This window comes from Podarcis filfolensis (genome assembly GCF_964270895.1).
Source record: "Podarcis filfolensis genome assembly, chromosome: 13".
NCBI lineage: Eukaryota > Metazoa > Chordata > Lepidosauria > Squamata > Lacertidae > Podarcis > Podarcis filfolensis.
This window is the reverse complement of record NC_139615.1, coordinates 39288557-39313066: the sequence shown is the minus strand read 5'-3', so window position 1 is coordinate 39313066 and position 24510 is coordinate 39288557. Positions and strand designations below refer to the sequence as shown.

The following is a 24510-nucleotide window of genomic DNA, read 5'->3' as shown; positions in this document are numbered from 1 at the left end:
TCTCTTTACTGCTTCGCCTTTTAAATTAAGATTTTAAAGCTTCAATAATTTTGCCTCACACAGAGCACTGTCTACCCATCATGTGATTAATGCCCATAATGCAAAAGAAGGTTCAAGTCAGTAAAAAAAAAAAAAAAGGATGGAGAAATAAACTGAAATAAACCTCAGAGGCGCTGCACTGACCCGTTCCCATGTGAGCTTAGATACAGGGACCAACCCTGTATGAATAGCAGCAGAGCTTTTTCCTTACATGCTTTGTTTTTGAAGCTTGTCTGTTTCTGAGGAACCCTCTGGCGCTATTCTTGCTGGGGGTGCAAGGCACAAGTGGCTTACAGAGCCCTTTGCCAAGATCTTTGCTAGTATGGGATAAAGTTGGCTGCTAGTAGTATTCTGTCCTCAAGTTATGCTGACCAGACAAGGGTTGGATTGCTATTAAGTCCTCTATGCCAACATAAGCCCAGGTTATGATCGTGTAGGAAATTTACAGCATCGTAACATTGTCGGTGTGGGACGCGGGTGGCGCTGTGGTCTAAACCACTGAGCCTACGGCTTGCTAATCAGAAGGTTGGTGGTTCGAATCCCCGCGACGGGGTGAGCTCCCGTTGCTTGGTCCCTGCTCCTGCCAACCTAGCACTTTGAAAGCACACAGTGCAAGTAGAAAAATAGGTACCGCTCCAGCAGGAAGGTAAATGGCGTTTCCGTGCGCTGCTCTGGTTTGCCAGAAGCGGCTTAGTCATGCTGGCCACATGCTGTACGCCGGCTCCCTCGGCCAATAAAGTGAGATGAGCACTGCAACCCCAGAGTCGGCCATGACTGGACCTAATGGTCAGGGGTCCCTTTACCTTTAACATTGTCGATGTAAATCCTATGCTGCTGTAACTAAACCAGCCTAAGACTGAGGAAATGGACGTCTCCAGAAGCAAAGGGAGGGGGCAATCAGAAGGAATGGCCAGCTTGTTGCAGATTCTATCTACATTACCCCTGGGCAAGTCCTGACTCCCCTACTGGTGTAAAGCTAAGACAGCAAAAGAATGGCTGCAGGACACTTGACTGCCACTAATGTCATCAGAGAGCTCATGAAATCTGCCCCCTTTCTCATTCTGCTCATGCAGCAACGGAACATAAAAATACCAACTAAGTCTGCAACCAATCATAGCACGCCACTAGTCATATGCAAACCCCAGACTGACCAGTTAACCAATTCTACCACATATTAGACTAAAGGTTCATGCTTCCAGGTCAGAGTGGTTTCCTGGCAAGCTTTGCACCCATCACCCATCTTTAGAAATTATACCTCTGGAAAACATCAGAGCCCAGTTCAAGTCCTGGGTCAGCTAGCCTATCAACCTCTGCTTTCTCATCTTTAAAAAAAAATCATCAACTTTCTTCAGTGTTGGCAGGAGGGTTGCAATAAGCACTATCTAACCCTCTGAACATAGAACATGCTGTAGGAATTCTGTGCTGCTGCTGTTGTTTGGAAGCCTAGTATTTTTAATAATGAAATCCTACATATCCTGTTTCCCCAAAAATAAGACAGTGTCTTATATTAATTTTTGCTCCCAAAGATGCGCTAGGTCTTATTTTCAGGGGATGTCTTATTTTTTCCATGAAGAAGAATACGGTACACATTTATTGTTGAACAAAAAAAAAAAAGGAAATTTATTACCTGTATACTGTACAATGCCTTACGGTAGCTTCGGGGGCCTTATATTCCGGGGTGGCCTTATTATCGGGGAGGCCTTATATTCGGGGGAGGCCTTATATTACAGCGAGAGGCAAAACTGGAAGTAGGTCTTATATTGGGGGGATTGTCTTACTTTTGGGGAAACAGGGTAGATGAAAAAAACTGACATTAGACCAGGTGCTGGGACCCTTTTCCATCATGAGAGCCACTTTGCCAAGGCTACTCGTGAATTGTGAGTTGGGGCAAAGGCAAGAGCGGACACAGGAGAAGTATGTGACTCTTTTTTGAACAGTAAGCTACATTCCAGCCACACGAAAAGTCATGAGGTTTCAATATCCAGGCATGATGACAGTGCAAGAATTTCAGCTAAGTCACTCAAGGAAGTTGCAGAACAGGGCTGGTGAGGGGGTATGTCCTATGGAGAGTGCCTGGAGGTCCCATTTAGCCCTGAGTCTAAGGTTCCCCACCCCTGCCTTAAACCGAAACCCATTATTACCTTTGATGCCAGGTTGTCCACTAAAGCAATCATTGAGTTCTTGAAAAGGGTAGCAGCGGTCAGTGGTCGCTTGGTCACTTCTGTGATGCTCAACTTGCCTTCTGGCCACATCTTTCTCAGTACGGGATTGGAGCTACAAAGCCAGGAGAAAAAAGAGTAGAAAGGTCAGTAATATTTGGTCAGCTGTAGTGAAGAGACATATGAATAGCTGAAGCTTGACTCCTTTCTTTGTATAACTTTTATTAAATTTTCTGTTTTACCATTTGAAATATTCATTTAAGCAACCTTAAAATGTTGATGACTTCCCTTCTTCTCTTTCCATGGTTCATTTTGCATATCATAAATCCCTGCATATTTTACATAAACTAAACCATTTAGTATTCCATTATTATTACATCCATCAAAACTTGTTTACACTGTTGTATTTATCTTAATGCTGTCAACGCTTTCAAGTGTACACAATTTCCCCCCAATACATTCAATAAACATTTTCCAATCTTCTCTAAACATATGTTCTTCTTGCTGTCTTATTCTATCTGTTAGGTCCACAAGCTGCACATATTTCATCAGTTTAAGTTGCCATTCTTCTTTAGTTGGGACCTCGCTCATTTTCCATTTTGGGGCTAACAAAAACACAGGCCACAGTAGTGGCATACATACTGTATTTTTTGCTCTATAAGACTCACTTTTTCCCTCCTAAAAAGTAAGGGGAAATGTGTGTGCGTCTTATGGAGCGAATGCAGGCTGTGCAGCTATTCCAGAAGCCAGAACAGCAAGAGGGATCGCTGCTTTCACTGCGCAGCAATCCCTCTTGCTGTTCTGGCTTCTGAGATTCTGAATATTTTTTTTCTTGTTTTCCTCCTCCAAAAACTAGGTGCGTCTTGTGGTCTGGTGTGTCTTATAGAGCGAAAAATACGGTAAATAACCTTTTTTTTGACACACGGGAATTTCCATCTGAATTAACCTCAACGAAAAGGACTCTGTTTTTGGGGGGGAAGTACTTTTAAACATTTTTTAAAATTCGTTATGAATTTATTTCCCAGTTTTACATGTCTGAAGCTTGACTCCTTACCTATTGTACATCAGGCGCTTGAAATCTTGAAATAAAGTGTCCTTGTTTTTATCTATGAATCCTGTGACTGAGTAGCTGGTAAATGAGAGAGAAAGAGAGAGAATTAATTTCAGTGAACCTCAAGTGACAAAAGTAACAATTGGCCACTGAAAGGGAGAGGCATTTAGTACCAAGCGGTTATCTCCCGCTTGGACTACTGCAATGCACTCTACGTGGGGCTACCTTTAAAGGTGACTCGGAAACTACAACTAATCCAGAATGCGGCAGCTAGACTGGTGACTGGGGGCGGCCGCCGAGACCATATAACACCGGGCTTGAAAGACCTACATTGGCTCCCGGTACGTTTCCGAGCACAATTCAAAGTGTTGGTGCTGACCTTTAAAGCCCTAAACGGCCTCGGTCCAGTATACCTGAAGGAGCGTCTCCACCCCCATCACTCTGCCTGGACGCTGAGGTCCAGCGCCGAGGGCCTTCTGGCGGTTCCCTCATTGCGAGAAGCAAAGCTACAGGGAACCAGGCAGAGGGCCTTCTCGGTAGTGGCGCCCGCCCTGTGGAACGCCCTTCCAGCAGATGTCAAAGCGATAAACAACTACCTGACATTCAGAAGACATCTTAAGGCAGCCCTGTTCAGGGAAGTTTTTAACGTGTGATATTTTACTGTATTTTTGGTTTTTATGGAAGCCGACCAGAGTGGCTGGGGAGGCCCAGCCAGATGGGCGGGGTATAAATAATAAATTATTATTATTATTATTATTATTATTATTATTATTATTATTACATAAGAAGAGCCTGCTGGACTGAGCCAATGTAGTTTCAGTGTCCTGTTTTCATAGTGGCCAGCCAGATTGCTATGGGAAGCCCACAAACAGGACCCAAGTGCAAAAGAGCACCCTCTCCTCCTGCAGTTTCCAGTAACTTGGTGTTCAGAAAGATTGCTGCCTCCTACTGCAGAGACATGAGTTACAGTGTCTGGAACGGGTCACAGCAGTCTCAACAACACATGGTTATCAGTACTGTGGCACCACACATTTTACCAAGCAGAAAATTAACAGCACTAGGGGTTCTCTCTTCCCTGGTAGACTTCCAGTGGGCTAAATCAGAAGCTAACAAAATATACTTCATACACAGTGACATGATGACTGACTACTGGAGAGAAGGTGTGCTAGTTGTGAAAGCTCACCTTTGTTCTTCTCCTCTCACGGTGGACACTATATGATTGGCCGAATTTAGCTAGCAATTAAAGCCATGCGTATTTTTTATCAAATGTTATCTATATAATCCAAATAACAAAACAGAACTTCTTGAAACAGACACATAAGAACCAAACCAAACCAAACCAAAGCTGTGCGTATTTTCTAGTTTAAAAATACGTGCCAATTTCTTAACAGTAGTTGCTGCCCTATCTGAAATCAGAAAAAACCAAGTTTGCTTCACCAGCATAATAGTATTATTTAAGAAGATCCATTTTGAAGTGGAGAGTTATTGGAATGAGACACCTAAGGGCAGGAACAGTGAGGTGGGAAGACTCTGGCTCAAATCTCATCTCAGCTGTGGACTTAACTAGACAACCTTAAACACATACCCACACACCCACACCCATTATCTTGACCTCAGTCCACGTCCAAGCCTATGATTTTTAAAATGTAGATCTTATAAAATAGCTCAACAGGGCTCTCAAGACAGCAATACAGAGATAGCACTGACCTATCTTGCAGGGCTTTTGTAAATATTACTGGGGTTATACGGTGAAACACTTTAACCCAGTGGTCCTTCGAGTATTGTTGGGCTATTAACTCCCATCATACCCAAACACTGGTCACTCCTCTCGTCCCACATTTCTATTCATGTTTCCCTTACATTAACATTTCCTCCAGAAATTGCACACTTTCATGTGTGTGTTGCTACATTAAAATTGTACAGATGCAGCAACACATTAAATATGCCAAGAAGCAAATTCTTGAGGGAGAACAGTGAAACAAATGGCTTCTGGGATTATGGAAAGATTTAGCTTTTGTGTTTGAAAGAAATTAGCAAGGTGCCCAGGAAAACATGTGTTCAAGTACAATAAGATAAATTAAATAGCCTAACTAACTAACTAACTATTTAATTTATTTATTTATTTATTTAACACCCTTGATAAGGGCGGTTGAATAGTTAGTGGTTTTGTGGCTACGCAGAGGAATAATGCAAGACCGCCTCACAGACTCTTGGGAAGCTATGAGTGGCATAGCACAGCAGCAGCGCCAAAAAACTATCTAAAAGCAAAACATATACAAACATTTCCTTAGACTTTGCAAAAAGTAAAAGAAGAGAAAGGCTACCTTGGGCTATAGTGCAATATGAGTGGAGAAAAAGCAGCGTGCGACTGCAAAAGTGTTTTTGAGGAGGTGTTAACAGATACTAAGAAAGCAAGTGCAGGAACTACACTTACATAACGTCTCCAGCGTAGTGCTTAATCCGAAAGTCTCTGTCAAATTCCAGGTTTTTGTCCATAGCACAGAGCTTAAAAACAAATGGTTAAGAAGTCAATATTGCTGAAGCATCTGACTGCATTGCACAGCTGCTTCTCAGTGTACTCAACTACTGCTTCACATACAGGTTTAGCAATGGAATGTCTTTCCGAATTCTATTGTTATATAAGGTATTTATTTATAGACAGACAATCTGTAAGTCAAGGCAACCTTTTCTTTTAGACTCAGTGATACTGTTCCTTTATAGCGACAGAAACTTGCAGAGAATGAAGAACCGTGGGTCTCCACTGCCATCTGTTCACTCCTCTTTCGTGCGATGATCTAACCAAATACACAGGCAAACTGTAGGGCACCACCAAGTGAACAGATTGATAGGAAACTTACGAAAAGTCTGTTTTCACAGGATATAGCAACCAAGTGAAGCTAGCATGAAGACAATACTGAAATTTCACATGGCCAAGCAAAACCAAGTAGTTTAGCTCAAGTGAAAACAGGTCCAGAATTTAGTCTTTCTTGTTGTAAAACACAAAGCGATATGCCAGAAAGATGAACATAAAACACACTAAATCAAACACTGTTCCATTTCACATGTCAATGCCAAGTGGCGTCAGTGACTTCAATGGTCCTGCAGTTGTGAGGAAAGCCAAAGAGCCAATCCAAAGGTTGGGGTTGCTTAAAGGTAAAGGGTAAAGGGACCCCTGACCATTAGGTCCAGTTGTGACCGACTCTGGGGTTGCGGCGCTCAGCTCGCTTTATTGGCCGAGGGAGCTGGTGTACAGCTTCCGGGTCATGTGGCCAGCATGACTAAGCCACTTCTGGCAAACCAGAGCAGCGCACGGAAATGCCGTTTACCTTCCCGCCGGAGCGCTACCTATTTATCTACTTGCACTCTGATGTGCTTTCAAACTGCTAGGTTGGCAGGAAGGTTGCTTAGATAAGAATAAAGCATGTGGATATTTGCCCCTGTTTTATATACAAAGTTAAGAGTCATTGGTTCATTTAGCTCACTACTGTTTATTTGTGCTCCTGGGTATCTCCCAAACACGGCACTTGCAGTCCTTTAACATGGTATATAGGGGAGTGAACCTGAGATCTAATGAGGTGTGCCCCTTCCGATATATTAAGGGATTGTATATTATGCCTTCCCAACACAGAAATAAAACCCAAGTCGTGGCGGTGGCGATTACAAGATCAAAAGTCTTACTGAAACGGCCTTTGCTTTATCTAGTAAATCATTCACATTGGGGAAAAGCTCTGACGATTGGGTTTTGACAGAACCATGCTAACTATTGGTTCTCTCTTTTTCGTTCCTCTAGGTGCTTTCACAACAGTGACTTGTGTGTCCCAATGTCTTCCCCACTACAAAAGACACATTCTCATCATGGTAGCTGGCAGCTGAGATTTATCCAAACTGATCTTGAAAATTCATTCAGCCAACATTATGTAGGCAGCTGAGAGCATTCAGATGATGACCTGGGTCGCCAACGGACAGCAATAAAGGGGCACAGTGTGGGACCAAGTTCAAGTGCAGTGGGGTGCTTGACCTTCTACCTGTCTGTCGCTTTCCTCCTGTGGCCTCCTCCCTCCCGGCAGCATTTTTTTCTAGCCAAGCTCCAAGAGCAGAAGTTAGTCTGGCAGAAAATGGGGGAGAACTCACCCAGGGAGGGGGAACTCAAGAGAAAGGTAGTAGGTGAAAGGAAGGGCTCAGAGCTTATATTCCAGCCTGCTGTTTTCCCACTTAAAAATACTTGTGATTAACTCCACGCAGAAAAGGGCACATTTAGCATAACCTGTGGCATGGCTTTATCATGCATCAACTACCAGATTGGTAGAAGAAGAGTTTGGATTTGATATCCCGCCTTTCACTCCCTTTAAGGAGTCTCAAAGCGGCTAACATTCTCCTTTCCCTTCCTCCCCCACAACAAACACTCTGTGAGGTGAGTGGGGCTGAGAGACTTCAGAGAAGTGTGACTAGCCCAAGGTCACCCAGCAGCTGCATGTGAAGGAGCGGAGACGCGAACCCGGTTCCCCAGATTACGAGACTACCGCTCTTAACCACTACACCACACTGGCTCTCTATGTGGGTGACATGTGTTCATGACCTTACTCACACATCACAAGAACCCTCTGCTTCAGTGATGGGGAACTTGTGGCCCTCCAGATGTGGTTGGACATCTATTAGCTGCAGCAAGCACAACCAATGGTCAGGAAAGGCGGGAGCTGTAGTCTACAAAACCTGGAGAGCAACAGGTTCTCCAACCCTGCTCTAGTCCCTCTGTGCAGAAATGCTTCATTTATGGAAATTATAATGGGTGAAGCAGGCTTGATCTTCTCCAGATGAGGAGAGGAAGGGGAAAACTCAAGCCAGAAAGGCAGATTATACACTGCCCAGCACAAAGTTGTGCAGCTAGCAGGAACCTTTCGTCAGGCAAGAGAGGGAAGAGGCCTGTAATGTAACTCAGATTTCTATTTAGTGCAGAGCAAAAACGCTTTCTTCTGCTGCGTGGGTTTTACCATACCAAAACAAAAAACCCAAGCTGACTGCGTATCTGGTGTGCTGCTGTCTGTAAACTAGGACACTAGAATGTAGGGCACAGCAGCCCCTGGGAGCTTATCTGTCCCAACGCAAAACCCAATACGCTTCATAGGGGAGTATTGAGGCATTACGCGTGAGGTTCCGAGATCACGGCTTCCAAAGCACACGGTCCTTTCCTCTTCAGAAACACTTGCCTCAATATTTGTGGTCACTGTTGCTGCTTTCAGCAAGGTACCTGGGCAGTGCAATACCAGATTGGTTTTGCTTTGCGGGATACAGAGAAACCTGGGTTTCCACTATAATAAACTGCCGGAAATATTAAGGAAGCGATAAGAGTGTTTTGGAGAACACATTTACGAATGCAAGTTTGTGATTGCGCCAGGAAGCATGTGGATAGGGGTTGAGGAACACACAAAGTCATGAGGACTTGAGCTTTCGTGTAAAAATAAAAGGAAGCCCCCAAAGTAAAATATCTTAATACTCAACGTAGCAGAAAGTATTCTAAAAGCATGCAGGCAATTTTGGCAGTAGTTAGGGGGAGGGGTTTCACTCATCATAGATTCTAGCTGATCCTGATGTCTCCTGATCTAGCCGTCTCTCTTCACAGACGATTTGTCTTGGAATTTGGAGAGCTCTGGACATGCTCCCCTTCTCCAAGTATCAAATGAAATTCAGTTTCAGCAGTGCCAGAATTAAGAGGTTCAGCTTAATGAAGACTTGAGACTAATGGTACTGAATATAACATTAAGCGGCAACACGATTTCTGCTGAAATTCCAGATACCTAGCCTTTTATCTGTGAAAACCACCTCTCCTCTAAATAACTTGCTTATACTTTATGGGATTGATTCTGTTGCAGCCATACTGTTTGACATCTTGCAAATTCTACCCTCTGTAAAGAACACATAAAGCCACCGTTACAGATATTCCCTCCTACTTTACTTCCAGTTTGTGTTTTACAGTACAAACTAATTCAGTGTTTTATTGGGCACCCTACGGAGAGGAAGGGCAGGATACAAATTTCAGTAACAAATACATAAATATGGTTCTATTGTGTTAACTGTCTTGAGCATAGTTTTCATTCATGCATATTAAAAATAATATTTGCTCTACATGGTGAGAGGCTCTCTTTCCACATTGCAGGCTCATTTCAAGTGAGCTGTCTTTCTTTAAGCACACTGCCAAAATATGGGATCACCATTGTTCTGGGCTTAAAATTATTCAGGCTGCTGTCTGTGATTTTGAAGCCAGCAAGAATTGGGTAGAGCCGTTAACACTGTTTTGTCATCTCTCTATCATCCAACCACATGTTACATTTAGGGCAGGAGACAGATCCAGGTAGCAGCTGCATTTTGTATTTTCAAAAATTTGGGAATTTGCCATTATTTGTTGCTTTGTCCCATCAGCCCTAGGTGCAACCTGAAATCTCCACAGCAAGTAGCACAGCCTAATCCAATTAAGGGTGCATTCCTAACCCCATTTACCTGGGAGTAAGCCCCGCTTAATCCAATGACTTACTTCTGATTAGACATGATTAGGACTGTGCTGTAAGTCTGCAATCTCCTACACTCCACCTTAAGACTGTGACTGAATGCAGATTTTGTGGCTCAACATCAAGCCAGCTTTTTCTCTCCACTCCCTCCTGCTTCCCATTTTACTTAATACCCAGCCTGATGTGTTCTGAGAATTAAAAAGCTTGCTCACTATTCTGTGTCACTGCCTGTGGATTTTGAAGTCATTTAACTATAAATCAAACGCTGGTGTTGTCTGTGTCATGCGAAATTAGTTGCTTAGGAAATAGCACATGAATTGAAACCGGGTCTCTATTGGCTGCGAGTGACATCATCATTGCCTTGCCAAACTCATGCTCCACTTCTTCCCTGCAATATTGAGCAGGCTCCTGCTCCCTCTGCTGGATACCAGTGTAAAACTGACATTTCCAATGTCAAAACCTACTTAACAATGCACAGCAGTACTTCAGATCATGGGATCTTACATTTTTAGGCTATTCTCACCCTCGAGTCCAAGCTCTGCAGATACCAGGTGGTCCCTTCCTCCAGTTAGTACCACCATTACAGGGCACCACCACCAAGTGCTCTCATCTGGTACCCATACAAGCCACCAGGTCAACTCTACCTATTTCAGTCCACCTCAGGGAATTACAAACAGCATCCAAGCCGGCTAAAACAGCCACCATCCTTGCACATGCATGCCCATAATCCTGGGCCCCACACGGCCTCGAATTCCCTTATCATTTCCACCATCAGAACTGCTCCAGCTTGTTCTGCTACCTGCTTCTACCTCCCCTCTCCTCCTCCCAGTACAGTTGAAGGGAAGGGAAAGGCACGCACAGATGCCATGCAGAACCTTTGGGCCAAGATGCCCTGCTGCATCGACTTATACCTTCCCCCACAGGCAACTCTGATGAATGAGCAGATGTCTGGTCTGTGCCTGTCGCATTCATCTTCACATTTCATCCTCAGGCAGCATCATACACCTAACCTGTTACCTGTCCTGCAATGGACAGGATTTGGTACTGGAGATACAGACATGGGTTTGCTTGTTCTGTTAACAAACACAAGCATGGCTGTATTAACAGAACAAGCAAACCTAGCTTAAGGTCCCATTTAAGGTAAAAAAGAAAAGAAAAGAAAAGGTAAAGGACACCTGGATGGTTAAGTCCAGTCAAGGCAACTATGGGGTTGTGGCGCTCATCTCGCTTTCAAGCCAAGGGAGCTGGCGTTTGTCCACAGACAGCTTTCCAGGTTAAGTGGCCAGCATGGCTAATCTGCTTCTGGTGCATGGAGAACCGTGAGGAGTGCCAGCGTACATGGAAATGCCGCTCACCCTGTCACGGAGATTCGAACTGCCGACCTTCCGATTTGCAAGCCCAAGAGGCTCAGTGATTTAGACCACAGCACCACCTGCATCCCTTGGCTGGGAGTAAAGTTCCCATTTATTGCTACTTTGGCACAGTAAGCACCAAGGTGGGAAATCTGTGTCTGGAATGTACCACTTCAGATCACAGGGAGGGGCTTACATAATGGCATACTCCTCCATTTAAAATAAACATGAAAACTACACCAAAAAGTGCTCTAGCCTTGTCCCCCAAAACCCTATTTTTCATTTATTTTGGGGAAAGATTTTTATTTTTTTTACATGAAAGAATATTCCATTATGGGAAGTCCCATCTGAAGTCTGAAGGTTTAGCACCTCAATGAGAACTCTCTGGAGGTCTTATGCCACATGAATGTCCTTAATTATACTCTCTCATGCTTATGCATCAGCTACAGAGCTTGTGGGGAGAGACAGGTCAATTACCTAAGCAGTGTGTGCCGTGTATTTCTTCTGAGCACACCCTGCAAAGGTGGAATTTGCATTCTGAGAATCTCAGTGTTTGGCCCTTAGAGCTAAGACGGGACTTACAAAGTACATGGGCAATGCCATACGAGGTGACAAAGTGGACTTCTGGCAGGGCTGGAAGCAGGCATAGGTCATCAACAAAGCAATAAATCAACCGAGGCCAATGAAGTTAATTCTCCGTTCAAGGAAACCAACCACAGCTCTGGCCTAGTGGTCTCAGGCAACCCTTTCTAGGAGGGTCTTGCCCCAATGAAACAGCTGAAGTGCTCACCAGGACTCTACGCACAACCCAACTCTGCTCTGCTTCTTTCATTTCTCATTGTGTTCTAGGAGAGCAAGGGAGCTGGTTGCAGCAGGAGGGGAAGACTCCCTGGATTCTGTTTCTGCCTCCGAGTCTGAACTGTGCTCTGCCACAGCCTCTTCTCGTTCACTAAACCCTGTCACCTCTTCTGCTTCGGACCCCCCCCCCCATGTGCTCCTTCTCCCTCTGACCACTTGTCATCATTCCATCACCTATCCCCAGGTTCTGAGCCCTCTTCCCTGGGGGTTCCCTGGCTGGTGCCTCCCACATCTCCTTTGCATCCAGCCAATCACTGGAGTAGGCATTGTTCTTTGCTTTTCTTCATGACAAACAGGAGCAATGCAAGCTGCACCTGGTTTGCTATTTTATGCAAAACTGAACATTGTTCTCACTGTGAAAGGGTGGGATATAGGTTGGTTGTTTGTTTAACTCCTTCCCCCTGCTTGATTTAGTCAAGCAAAGTTATTATAGACACACAAAGGAGTACCTTTCTGCTGGAGAAGTGAGCATGTTTGCCCAGTTTGGTATTAAGAGCCTCCAAGAACATCCCATCAGTGACTCTGCCGACATTCATGCACGCATCATCCAGAATGGCAATGATTCCTTTGTGCTGCTGCTCCACTAGGTCAATAATGATCTGGTTGTTGAAGTAGTCAATCTGCAGAATGTTCAAGCACAGTTATTTGCAACAGCGATCCAACTAAGTGAGGAAGGAATGTTTTCTCTCTCTATTGCAGGCATGCAATAGAGGAGCAGGGAAACAGAGGAGCAAGTGCCAGTTTACGTTTACCCAGAGAGGCAGGCAGAGCGTCTTCACTCTAAAGGTTGCGCTCACTGTCAAAATTTCTTCCTATTTCAGTACAGTGGTACCTCAGGTTACAGACGCTTCAGGTTACAGACTCCGCTAACCCAGAAATAGTACCTCGGGTTAAGAACTTTGCTTCAGGATGAGAACAGAAATCATGCTCCGGCAGTGCAGCTAAAGTGGTGCTTCAGGTTAAGAACAGTTTCAGGTTAAGAACGGACCTCTGGAACAAATTAAGTACTTAACCCGAGGTACCACTGTACAGTCATACCTCATGTCACGTTTGCTTCATGTTACGTTCTTTCAGGTTACGCCCCGCAGCGTTGCAGAAAGGGTTTTGCCACTCACACATGCGCAGACGCACAAAATGACATCACACGCATGCGCAGAAGCAGCGGATCACAACCTGTGCATGCGCAGACGCGCCACTGCAGGTTGTGCTCTTTTCACGTTGCGAACGGGCCTCCGGAACGGATCCCGTTCGCAACCAGAGGTACCACTGTACTGGTATTTCAGGTCATTTATCCAACTCCCCTATGGCTTTACATCAGTTTCAAAGCACCACTAAAAACCTGCAGAATGGAACGGGTCTGCACTCGACTCTCTGTGGCTGAGGACGGATGGCTTTCACATTCTAAATCCCTCTCTTTTGAGCTTTGAATAGCTACCTGCTGGTGTAGAATCGCTAACACCTCGCATCTTCGAATCCATGTTGGCTTTGTCCGACTGCTCATCTCAGAGATTTCCAAGTTTTTCATGTTGGTGACACACCTTTTAGACAGGCATCGTTTCATGACACAGTAATTCAGTTTTACTAGCAAACCGGAGGTTAAACTAACCCGTTTCCAGGCCCGGGAGAAGTGTGGGGAGTGTTTGCGCAACACACCTACACAGTGCAGCCGACACCCGAAAGTGTTATGACACACAGTTTGGAACGCTCTGGCTTATCTACTCACATGCTTCCATGGAATTCCCTCACGCTGATATTCCTCTTGCTCTTGCTTCAAAACAAGCTGAATGAAGAGCTGCTGCAGTTTCTCGTTGCAGTAATTGATACAGAACTGTTCAAAACTAAAGCAAAAACAAATTGAATCAGTTAATTAATTCCGAAACTGGAAACAATTTAAGTGATATGCCTGACCTTCTCAAGACACCTCACCTGTTGTTGTCAAAGATCTCAAAGCCATAGATATCAAGGACCCCGATTACAGTGTTTTTCCCATGAACTGTGCTGTTGTAGTCCTTGACTTCAATCACGTCATTGATGTGTGTCACAATCCAGCAGAAAAGGCGCTCATATATTGCCTTCAAACCAAAAGAATATCTAGGGTCATTTTTCGTTTCTGCTGCTCAGGTTTCGTTAGCGTTCAGCTTTGTGATGCATTTCTGTAGCAATGTAACAGGAAACTGGGGAATATGCAACCAGCTGTCAAAATCCTAACAAGGTTTAAGGAAACTACAGCTTGCTCTCTAGCTGCTTTAGGTTTTACTGTGATGTCAATTTGCAAGACACTGGAGATGCTAAACATGTTAAACCAATATTCTTATCTGTGGTAAAGTCTACGGGTTCTCCCCTCACCCCTCACCCCTGGCCAATGGACAATTCCCACTGAGGAAAAAATAGTTGCTCTGTCTCAGACATTGCTTCGTACTCTTTCCCAAAGTATATTGGTTATACTGTCTGGAGAGTTCTGCATTCTCAAGGCTCCATAAGTCTCCAAGGATACTAACCTGCCTCCCCAAGGCATAAAACTACTCAAAACAGATGTCTCCAAAAAACCCCACCACATTTGTCTGATCCCCTATGGCAAGTAAGAATCACCTTGAGGTGAAATGGGCAAATGGCTAATAAAGAAACGTGTGGGCAAACAACTTAAGATGCTGGCTAGCAACTTTTGTGGACATATCTGCATGGGCAAAAAGTATGAAGACACAGAACAAAACAACCACTGTAAGAATAAAACAAAACTTCCAAGTTGGCAGGAGTGTATCTACATCCACCTTTGCAAATGCATTTCTGCCATAGGTGGCTTCTTGCTCTGTATGCTGTTTATCAATGATGTCCCGGCCAGTAGCAACAGTTCGAAAAAGCAGGGCCTTCTCCACCATGTCAGCCTTGGTTGATAGCAGGTCAGCAATGACAGACACTAACTTGCTGTTTTCAATGACAGGTATGTCACCATCCACAGAAAACTTCAAATTGCCCTGGGGAAAGATTGAAAAAATAAGGACATTCCTTCTCCCTGAGTCTACGCAGCAAATGCCACTTCTGATACAGGCAACGCTTTCAGACAGATGCAATTTCCTTAATGCATCCCAACTGGGACAAAGGACAATCTATGTTGATATATATAATAATAATAATAATTTATTACTGGTATTTATACCCTGCCCATCTGGCTGGGTTTCCCCAGCCACTCTGGGCGGCTTCCAACAGAATATTAAAATACAATAACCTATTAAACATTAAAAGCTTCCCTAAACAGAGCTGCCTTCAGATGTCTTCTAAAAGTCTGGTAGTTGTTTTTATGCGACTACAGTGGCAAGAATGTTATTTGCCCAAAAATGGAAAGAAGAAGCTAAGTCCTGACGAAAAAAGAATGGATACAAAAACTTAAAGAATATGCAGAAATGACAAATCTTACCGGAAACATAAGAAATCAAGGTAACAAACTTTTTATAAGTTTATTGAATATGGTTTATTGAATATTTAAAAATAAACTGTAAACAGATAAGAACATTGTCAGGATTACTGTACAACCTGCAGTTTTATAAACGTATATATTTGCAGAGTATATATTTAAAGTAGATGAATAAATGAGATAATTAAGTTAATTTGGAATATGCAGAAAATATAAAAAAATAAATTTAAGGAACCGCAGAAAGAGGGGGAAGTCAAGTTTTGAAATGTTAAAATGATTGTAAAATTACTGAAATGTATAAAACTGAAAATCATAAGTAAAATAAAAATAAAACAGTGTTTCCCAAACTTAGCTCTCTTCCCCAAATTTAGCTGTTTTCGGACTACAAATCCCATAATCCCAGACTTCTGGCCTTGCTAGCTAGGGATGGTGGGAGTTGTAGTCCAGAAACAGCTGGAGATCCAAGTATGGTCAACACTGGTCTAGAAAGTCACACAGCCCGTCTTAGATTTTCCAAGAGGCCATACCCCATGTGTGCCGTTTTAGTTTTCTCCCTTGTCCTCACAGATGTCTCTCTCACAATAATCAAAACAAAAAAAATTTTTCCTTCCAGTAGCACCTTAAAGACCAACTAAGTTAGTTCTTGGTATGAGCATGCACACGAAAGCTCATACCAAGAACTAACTTAGTTGGTCTTTAAGGTGCTACTGGAAGGAAAAAAATTTTTTTGTTTTGACTATGGCAGACCAACACGGCTACCTATCTGTAACTCACAATAATCAGATCCTTGAAAATTCCACTACTTTAGTTTAAGAAGCTGTTCACAACAACTCCACAGAGGGAGTGGAAGAGGGCTGGGCAGGCTCCTCCATTTTTGTGCTATTTTCACTTTCTTGAGCCGGAAGACTTGAGATTGGGTAGGCTGCTTGGGGTGGCTTAGATCAGGTAGAAGCACCAGCCACTCACCATTCTTTCTGCTTGGGGTGAACAAGGCACCCATATGCTGGGTTAAGACCTCCCATTGCTCGGGAAGGCAGCAAACATACCAGGCATGCAGCCCTCAGTTCTTCTACTCCATCGGTAGGCAAATTAAGGCCCGAGGGGCCGGATCCGGCCCAATTGCCTTCTCAATCCGGCCCGTGGACGGTCCGGGAATCAGCGTGTTTTTACATGAGTAGAATGTGTCCTTTTATTTAAAATGCATCTCTGGGTTATTTGTGGGGCCTGCCTGGTGTTTTTACATGAGTAGAATGTGCGCTTTTGTTTAAAATGCATCTCTGGGTTATTTGTGGGGCACAGGAATTTGTTCATCCCCCCACAATATAGTTCGGCCCCCCACAAGGTCTGAGGGACGGTGGACCGGCCCCCTGCTGAAAAAGTTTGCTAACCCCTGTTACTCAAAGGTCACATTAACTCACATTAACTCAGTACTGGAAAGATCCCAGAGATCATTGTGAGTTACATCACAGTGCTATGGGACTTGATTAAGGTGCAATGAGATTGGATTATATGTGCATGTCAGGAGGACGCAGGAGCCGATGCTGCCTTCCATGTCATTCCGGCTCATTCGAAAGATGACACAGGGGAGCCAGAGGAGGCACAGCAGCAGGTATGGAGCATTACCCAGGTGCTGCTCACAGAGGCTTCTTAAAAGGCAGCAGGACAGTGGAGTGTCAGGAGAAGGTTCCAGGAAATTTACAAGTGAAAGGGAACAGTGGCTGAAAGAGACAAAAGGACAACAAAGGAAAATCTTACAGGAGGAGGAAAGAGCGTCAGAGAAGGCAAGAGGAAAACTGGATCAGCTGCAAGTGGAGCCAGAGAGAAAAAAGAAATAAAGAGAACAACTTTAGGTTGTTAAGCCCAGTGGCACGCCAGAAAAATAACATTGCAGAAGAGCATGGGCAGGTGAGGGGACCGGCTGCACTATGTAAAAATAGACATGGGTAGGTAGGAAAGCCCTGCATTATGGAAACAGAAATAGAAGAAAAGGAATTCCAAGCCATAAGGCAGGCAGGTAGTTCCTAAAGGCAGGGGTAAAATCCTTTAAAAAAGGTCAACAACTTCAATCCTAAAAAACAACAACTTTGGTCGGCCCTCATGCATGTTCACATCATCAAATCTGGCCCTCTTTGAAAAAAGTCTGGAACACCCCTGCCATAAGGGTTCTCCCAGGCAACCTCTGAAGCCTGGGGTTCTGGGGACACTTGAGAACTAAAAAAGCAAATTTTCTGATGGTGTACTAATGGTGGCAAAGAGATTGGTGCTCCAATAGTGAAAGGAACACTCTCCCCCTCCGACAGTACAAAAAGTTTATCTGCATTAGCAGCATATGAGAAAACAGCTTTTCAAAGACAACAGCATACAAAGGAAGTTCTCCATCACCTGGACTCCATGTATGGATATATTTGCACAACAGATATAAATACGACAAACACCGACCGTAGTTCCCAATGTACTAAACGAATTATTGAACATTTATAATTTTCCACCCCAACATGGAATGTTATTTGCATTTTGTTTTATTTTGTATTTAAGTAGGGTTGCTGTAAAGAAAGTAAAGACCAGGACACTGCGAATGTTGTTGAGCAAGTTGTTAAGAAGACACCAAATTTCTCGAGCTTCTTTCTTTTTTTTTAAGAAAAACCCCAAAGTTGTTGTGCCAAAAAATGAAGATTTTTCGATTGACTTGCCTAAATCCATAACAAAGTGCTGCTTTTGGGAAATTTCCCCTGGATGGCAATTCCACCTTTGAAATCCCAGTAACGTCCGGACGGACGGATGTTGGCCCTAATTTAAGTGACTTTGTTAAATGGAAAATTGTTTTAGATTAAATTAAATCATTAAGCTCTTGCTCCAGTTCCATCCTATGGTAAAGCTTGAGACAGAGATGCGGAAAGAAGTCCTGGACTAAAATAATTTGAAACAAAAGAATGTGGCTCCAGGAGTTCAGTAATTCCTTCTTTTTGGGAAAGGAACTGCCTGATATGAGCTGGAGGCTTTGACAAATTCCCAATGTTGAAGGCATACAGGCATGTCCAACAGGTAGATCCTGGTTGATCTAGCAAGCTAGTGGTAGATCACGGGGCATTCCTGGTTGATCTTTGGCCCCTCAGCAAAAAACCCCCCAACTTTGTCTTACTAAAAAAAGCTCAAACTCCACAACTTTGTCTTCCACAAAAAAGCTCCACAACTCTGGGTAGATCACTGCCAGTCTTTCTACGACAATGGGTAGAACACTGCCAGTTTTTTAATACTGTGAGTAGATCGCAGTCTATTGGGAGTTGGACGTATATGAGATCCCCTGATCAGTGGCTTTGCTAGGGTGAGGATTGGATGCCTCATTCACTCCAGCCACACAAGTCAGTGGAAAATATTATGATGGAGAGAGAATATGTTGAAGCACTCTCCTTCAAAAGGCCACCTTAGCAGAGGTGCCTATTCTGTAATGTTTGTTAAAGGCTAAAGAAGACTTCCATGTGGCTACCTTACAAATCTCTAAGAAAGGAGCATTAATGGGAAAAGCCATTGAAGCCACTGCTGCCCTTGTTGACTGGGCTCTGATGTTCAGATCCTTTGGGAGTTGTTGGGTCTCTATATGCCAGAAAAATACGAGTTTTGAGCCACATGGCTAGGATAGTGCTTGAGGCTTTCCCCCCTACAGATCTAGGTTGAAAGGAATTGAAAAAGGGAATCAGAAATGTACTATGTATTTTTAATGTACTTCTTCAGTGCTCTTTGAACATCCAGCTTATACCATATACTCTCTCTTGGTTGAGAAGAGCACAGGCAAAGGGAAGGGAAAATCAGTTCTTGTTCACTATGGACGTCCAAAGCAATACTTGGAATAAAGGTTGAATCTCGTGCTGGTGAAAAAAAGCAGGTGGTTTTTGATGTTGAAGGCTCCTAGCACAGATTCTGTGAGTGGTGGCGATACCAATTAAGAAGATGACCTTAAAGGAGAACTGAGAAGGTGAGAAAATAAACCCACTTTAAGTGCATGTGGCACAGGGGAACCTTGGGCTGGAGCAATCTGAAGAATACTGTGTGAGGATGTGGCTCAGTTGGGTGGTTGCTTTGGGCAAGTCCAATCTGCTGATATCGGATGAATCAGTACCATCTGGAGAGTTTTTAGACTCCTTTCCAGCTCCTAGTGAACTAACTAGCCATTTATGCCAACAATAACAGCCTGCTTAATTATTCGAACAACACCTTCTTTTAATATAAAAATATTATAATGCTGAGGGGGACCCCTGGAAAAGTTGAGGGAAGTCGAGGGAGATCTATAGGAAAAAGAGATGCAGTGCTAGCTGCTGCTGGGGGGAAAAGACTACATTTTCCTGAGAGCTGAATATAGCGGGAAGGCCATTGCTGCTCATAGTGGGGAATAGTCTGGGCTACAGCCTTCCAAGATGACACTTGGCAGGATGATGTTGAGGAACCCAAAATGGCATCAAAGGGGCCTACCCTCTTTGTGAACTCTTTCCACACCACCTGATATGGTGAGATCAATATCTCTGTGGCTCGTTTGTTGCTCCTTGGTGTTGGATTCCATCTAGTGGCAGCAGTTGGCATATTAGGACTCCCTGGGATGAGAGATGGTGCTTGGGAAGCAGACACCCATATTAATTCCAGGTGCAACTGAGACATCAAGTCAGAGCATTCTTAAGCTGTAGGAGCAGGCCAACTACAGAGGTTTACAGCTAGAGCATGGGTAGGCAAACTAAGGCCCGGGGGCCGGGGCCGGCCCAGTCGCCTTCTAAATCCAGCCCACGGATGGTCCAGGAATCAGCGTGTTTTTACATGAGTAGAATGTGTCCTTTTATTTAAAATGCATCGCTGGGTTATTTGTGGGGCACAGGAATTCATTCATTCCCCCCCAAAAAAAATATAGTCTGGCCCCCCACAAGGTCTGAGGGACAGTGGACCGGCCCCCTGCTGAAAAAGTTTGCTGACCCTGGGCTAGAGATTCAGTCTCGTGCACCTGTGATTTTTTTACATTTAGCTATTCTCTCACACTGAACTGTTTCCTTTGTGGTTTCGCCTGCCTTCTCTAAAGGGAGCCATGGGGAAAGGAGGAGAGGCAAAAGACAAAAGACACAGCACATTTAGGGAGGTGGTTTTTTAAAGCAAAAACAAAAACCAAGACACGGGTGGTGCTGTGGGTTAAACCACAGAGCCTAGGACTTGCCGATCAGAAGGTCGGTGGTTCGAATCCCCACGACGGGGTGAGCTCCCATTGCTCGGTCCCTGCTCCTGCCAACCTAGCACTTCGAAAGCACGTCAAAGTGCAAGTAGATAAATAGGTACCAAGCCAGCGGGAAGGTAAACGGCATTTCCATGCGCTGCTCTGGTTTGCCAGAAGCGGCTTAGTCATGCTGGCCACATGACCCGGAAACTGTACGCCGACTCCCTCGGCCAATAAAGCGAGATGAGCACCGCAACCCCAGAGTCGGCCACAACTGGACCTAATGGTCAGGGGTCCCTTTACCTATACCTTAAAAACCAAGAAGATGGACAAATAGCACTGGTCAGATACAGCGGCGTTTACTGCGCCATTTCGCTCCACGTCTCTTCCTGTTTAAAAGAGGACTAACCCACTGTTCAAGCAGGAATATGGAGGCTAAACTCTAGAGGGAACTATCGCTACAGAGAAAAGCGATTGGGACAGCTTAACAGGACCCCCCGTGACATACAGAAATCTCTCTCCGGGGAACGTATCTCGGTTCGACTCTGCTTAACTCGCCTGTGCTTGCTCTCGGACTGAGACTCGCCTCATACTTCCTCCAAAAGGCCAGAGCTTCAATTTGGGACTTTATACATTTGCACCCATAACTTGGGCAGCTATTTTTGGCAGCTATTTTCCTCCTGCATTTTTCTCTCCTACTTTCCTCTAATCTCCTCTATTTTTCTGCCCCTTAGGGGTATATTTTTTGATATCCTTGGAGACGTAGGATTTATATACGTTTCCCTTTATCCTGTTCTTTACTGTCTCCTTCTCTCTTTTTCTTTCTTCGTTTGTATTTAGTTTTTGTGTACTCGCTCTTCTCCCCCCCCAAAAAAGAAAGTGTGAATATTGATTATAAAAGAATAGCTGCTTGAGTTAGTGAGGAAGGAGACTCCCGGCTGAGGAACCGAAAAGAAAGAGACTTGGAAGCTTAATAAGGCGCCACCGTGTGGAAACAAAGGAAATTGCACTAGAAGAATTTAAGAAATTAACGGGAGGAACAGAGAAATCCAGCAGCTTTCTTAAGAGACTGTTGGGGGGGGGGGAAGAGACTTTAATTAACAGTTAAAATAAGTGGATATACAAAATGAAAAAGGGTGCGGGAACGCCAGTAGAAAGGAGGCCATCTAGACAAGAAGAGGGGAAGGAGGGGAAAGAAATTAAGGACTATGACAGTTTAATGGCGGAAATAAGGAAAGAATTTAAACATAATGAACAGTACATTGAGAGAAAGCTATTGGAAGTACAGGACACTTTGGATAAGAGATTGGAGGGGGTGGTGGGAGAACTGACAGGGAAAGTTAAAGATTTATCGGTAAGAGCCAAAGTACTTGAAGATTCAATGAAAAGGGTGCAAAAGGATATAAAAGAAAGTAAGAGGGACCAGGACAGGATTAAAATAGAAGTTAAGAAGATAGGAAAGGCGCAGGAAGAATTGCTGGACAGTATGGCAATGACTCAGATGAGACAAAACCAATCAAACTTGAAATTTAGAGGAATTCCGGAGGAACCAAGTGAGAATATAAGATCTAAAATGGTTAAAGAGTTAGCAATTTGGCTAGATAGGAAGGAAGAAGAGATAAGCCACTGTCTAGTAAATATCTTCCGGATAAAAACAAAATCGGCTAAAGTCAAAGGGAAAAAATTGCCAGGAGATGTACTAGCCATGTTTAACTCCTTGGATTTAAGGAATGAAATACTGAAACAGAATTATAGCAAAAGGTTATACATTGAAGGAAATTCAATTATCATATTTAAAGAGATCCCTTCGAGGCTTCTTCGAAGGAGAGACCTTTATAAAAAATTAACAAACCAGCTGAAGAAGAACGGGATCTTATATAGATGGGAATTTCCGGAAGGTATTTCATTCTACTTTAAAGAAAAAAGATTCAAACTGTCCAGCTCCTCAGAATTGGAAAAATTTGCAAGAAGATACGAGAAGGAACTTGGAAGGATGGCGGGGTGGGGGGAAGTGGGGGAGCGGCTGGGGGAGGGGGGCGGGGGCGGAGGGAGTGAAGAGGAAGAGAAAGAAACAAACTCAACAGAAGAGAGGGAAAGGGAAGAAAAAGAAGACAAAGAACAGTAGGCTTAATAAAGATTAGAGAATTTCTACATATAGCATAGCAGATGGCTTTAAAAGCACTGTCTTGGAACGTGAATGGGTTAAACAATAAAAATAAAAGGAACCAGATTATGCATATATTGCTAAAAAAGAATCTTGATTTAATCTGCCTTCAGGAGACTCACGTAACGAAAAAACATAAGAGAGTTTTAAGCAATAAGAGACTGGGGCTGGATTTTGTGGCTTCGGATAAGGTTAAGAAAAGAGGGGTGGTACTCTATATAAAGGAAAATTTTGATCCAAAACTTTTGTATAAAGATGAACAAGGGAGACTGATAGTAGTACAGATAGTGTTTCATGGAGTAAAAATAATTGTTGTTGGAATATATGCACCCAATGAAAAAAAGTCAGCCTTTTTCCTTGAATTAGGTAATAAGCTACTAGAATGGGTGGATCAAAAAATGATATTGATGGGTGACTTTAACGGAGTGGTATCACCAAATTTGGACAGGTCAACAAAAAACCAAGTGACAAAGGAAGGTAAGCTACCTTGTACCTTCTTCGATCTGGTAGATAATATGGGCCTAATAGATGCATGGAGACTTAAAAATCCCACAACAAAACAGTACACATTTTTCTCAAATCCAAACCAGAGTTGGGGGAGAATAGATAATATTTGGATCTCGAAGGAATTGGCACAGAGTTTAATTAAGTCTGAAATTATCCCGCAAACTCTATCTGATCACAACCCGGTATTTATAGAAATAAAGGGCAAAGACGTTACAGCAGGTAGATGGAAAATGAACGAATATCTATTTAATGACCAAACAATAGTAAACAAGGCAAAGGAAACAATTGAAGAATACTTTAAGTGGAACTTAAACAAAGAAACAGCGGTAGAAACGGTTTGGGATGCAGGAAAAGCAGTTATGAGGGGCTTCCTAATTCAGAAAAATTGTCACCTGAAAAAAGAAAAAGAGAAAAAGAAAGAGGAGGTCTTAATACAACTCATGGAAAACGAAAGAAAATTAGCCATTAAACCTGGTGAAGAGACTGTAAAACAAAACATAAAAATATTACAAGCTAAATTTTCCATGATAGTTAATCAGGAGATCGAATGGAAAATTAAAATGATGAAACAAAAGAATTTTGAATCAGCCAATAAAATAGGGAAATATTTAGCATGGCAACTCAGAGAAAGGAGGAAACAAAATACGATCTGTAAGATAAGGGAGGGAGATAGGGTAGTGGAAGAGCCGAAAGAAATAAAAAAGATATTTCAGAAGTATTATAAGGATTTATATAAAAGAGGAAAGGAAACAGACTATGAAATAGACTGCTACCTGCAAGAACATCATCTGCAACAGATTGCAAATGAAGAAAAGGAATTATTAGACCAAACAATTACACAAGAAGAGATAAAGAAGGCTATAAAAAAGATGAAAACTGGAAAAGCGCCGGGGCCAGATGGCTTACCGGCAAAATACTATAAAACACTAAGTGACCAACTATGCCCAACCTTATGCGAAGTGATGAATAATATTTTAAAAGAGGGAAGGATTGCGAACACCTGGAAAGAGGCTTTTATTACATTAATTCCTAAAAAAGACGTAGATGCTTTGGATGTCAAGAACTATAGACCGATCTCGTTACTAAATAATGACTATAAATTGTTCGCAGACGTAATGGCAGAAAGACTAAAAAGGGTATTAAATAATAGAATTCATAAAGACCAAACAGGCTTCCTACCAGGGAGACAACTGAGGGACAACGTAAGGAATGTGATAGATATAATTGAATTATTTGGATACTAGAATAGATAAACAGGCGGCATTGGTATTCATCGATGCTGAAAA

At 43.3% G+C, this 24510-nt stretch overlaps 1 protein-coding gene across 2 annotated transcripts in view; it reads right to left on the bottom strand.

Moving 5' to 3' along the window:
• The window catches only part of MYO1D (myosin ID), a 178907-nt gene that overhangs the window by 110382 nt on the left and 44015 nt on the right, over positions 1-24510 (bottom strand). For both annotated transcript variants that reach the window (XR_014540993.1, XM_083582581.1), the window contains exons 8-14: positions 14728-14931; positions 13886-14031; positions 13683-13797; positions 12409-12579; positions 5684-5754; positions 3253-3327; positions 2181-2313 (exon numbers count right to left, since the gene is read on the bottom strand). Coding sequence is in view for 1 of the 2 variants with exons in the window: in XM_083582581.1 (XP_083438707.1) it covers positions 2181-2313; positions 3253-3327; positions 5684-5754; positions 12409-12579; positions 13683-13797; positions 13886-14031; positions 14728-14931 (915 nt within the window). In the remaining variant the exon portion in view is untranslated. The remainder of the gene's footprint in view (positions 1-2180; positions 2314-3252; positions 3328-5683; positions 5755-12408; positions 12580-13682; positions 13798-13885; positions 14032-14727; positions 14932-24510) is intronic.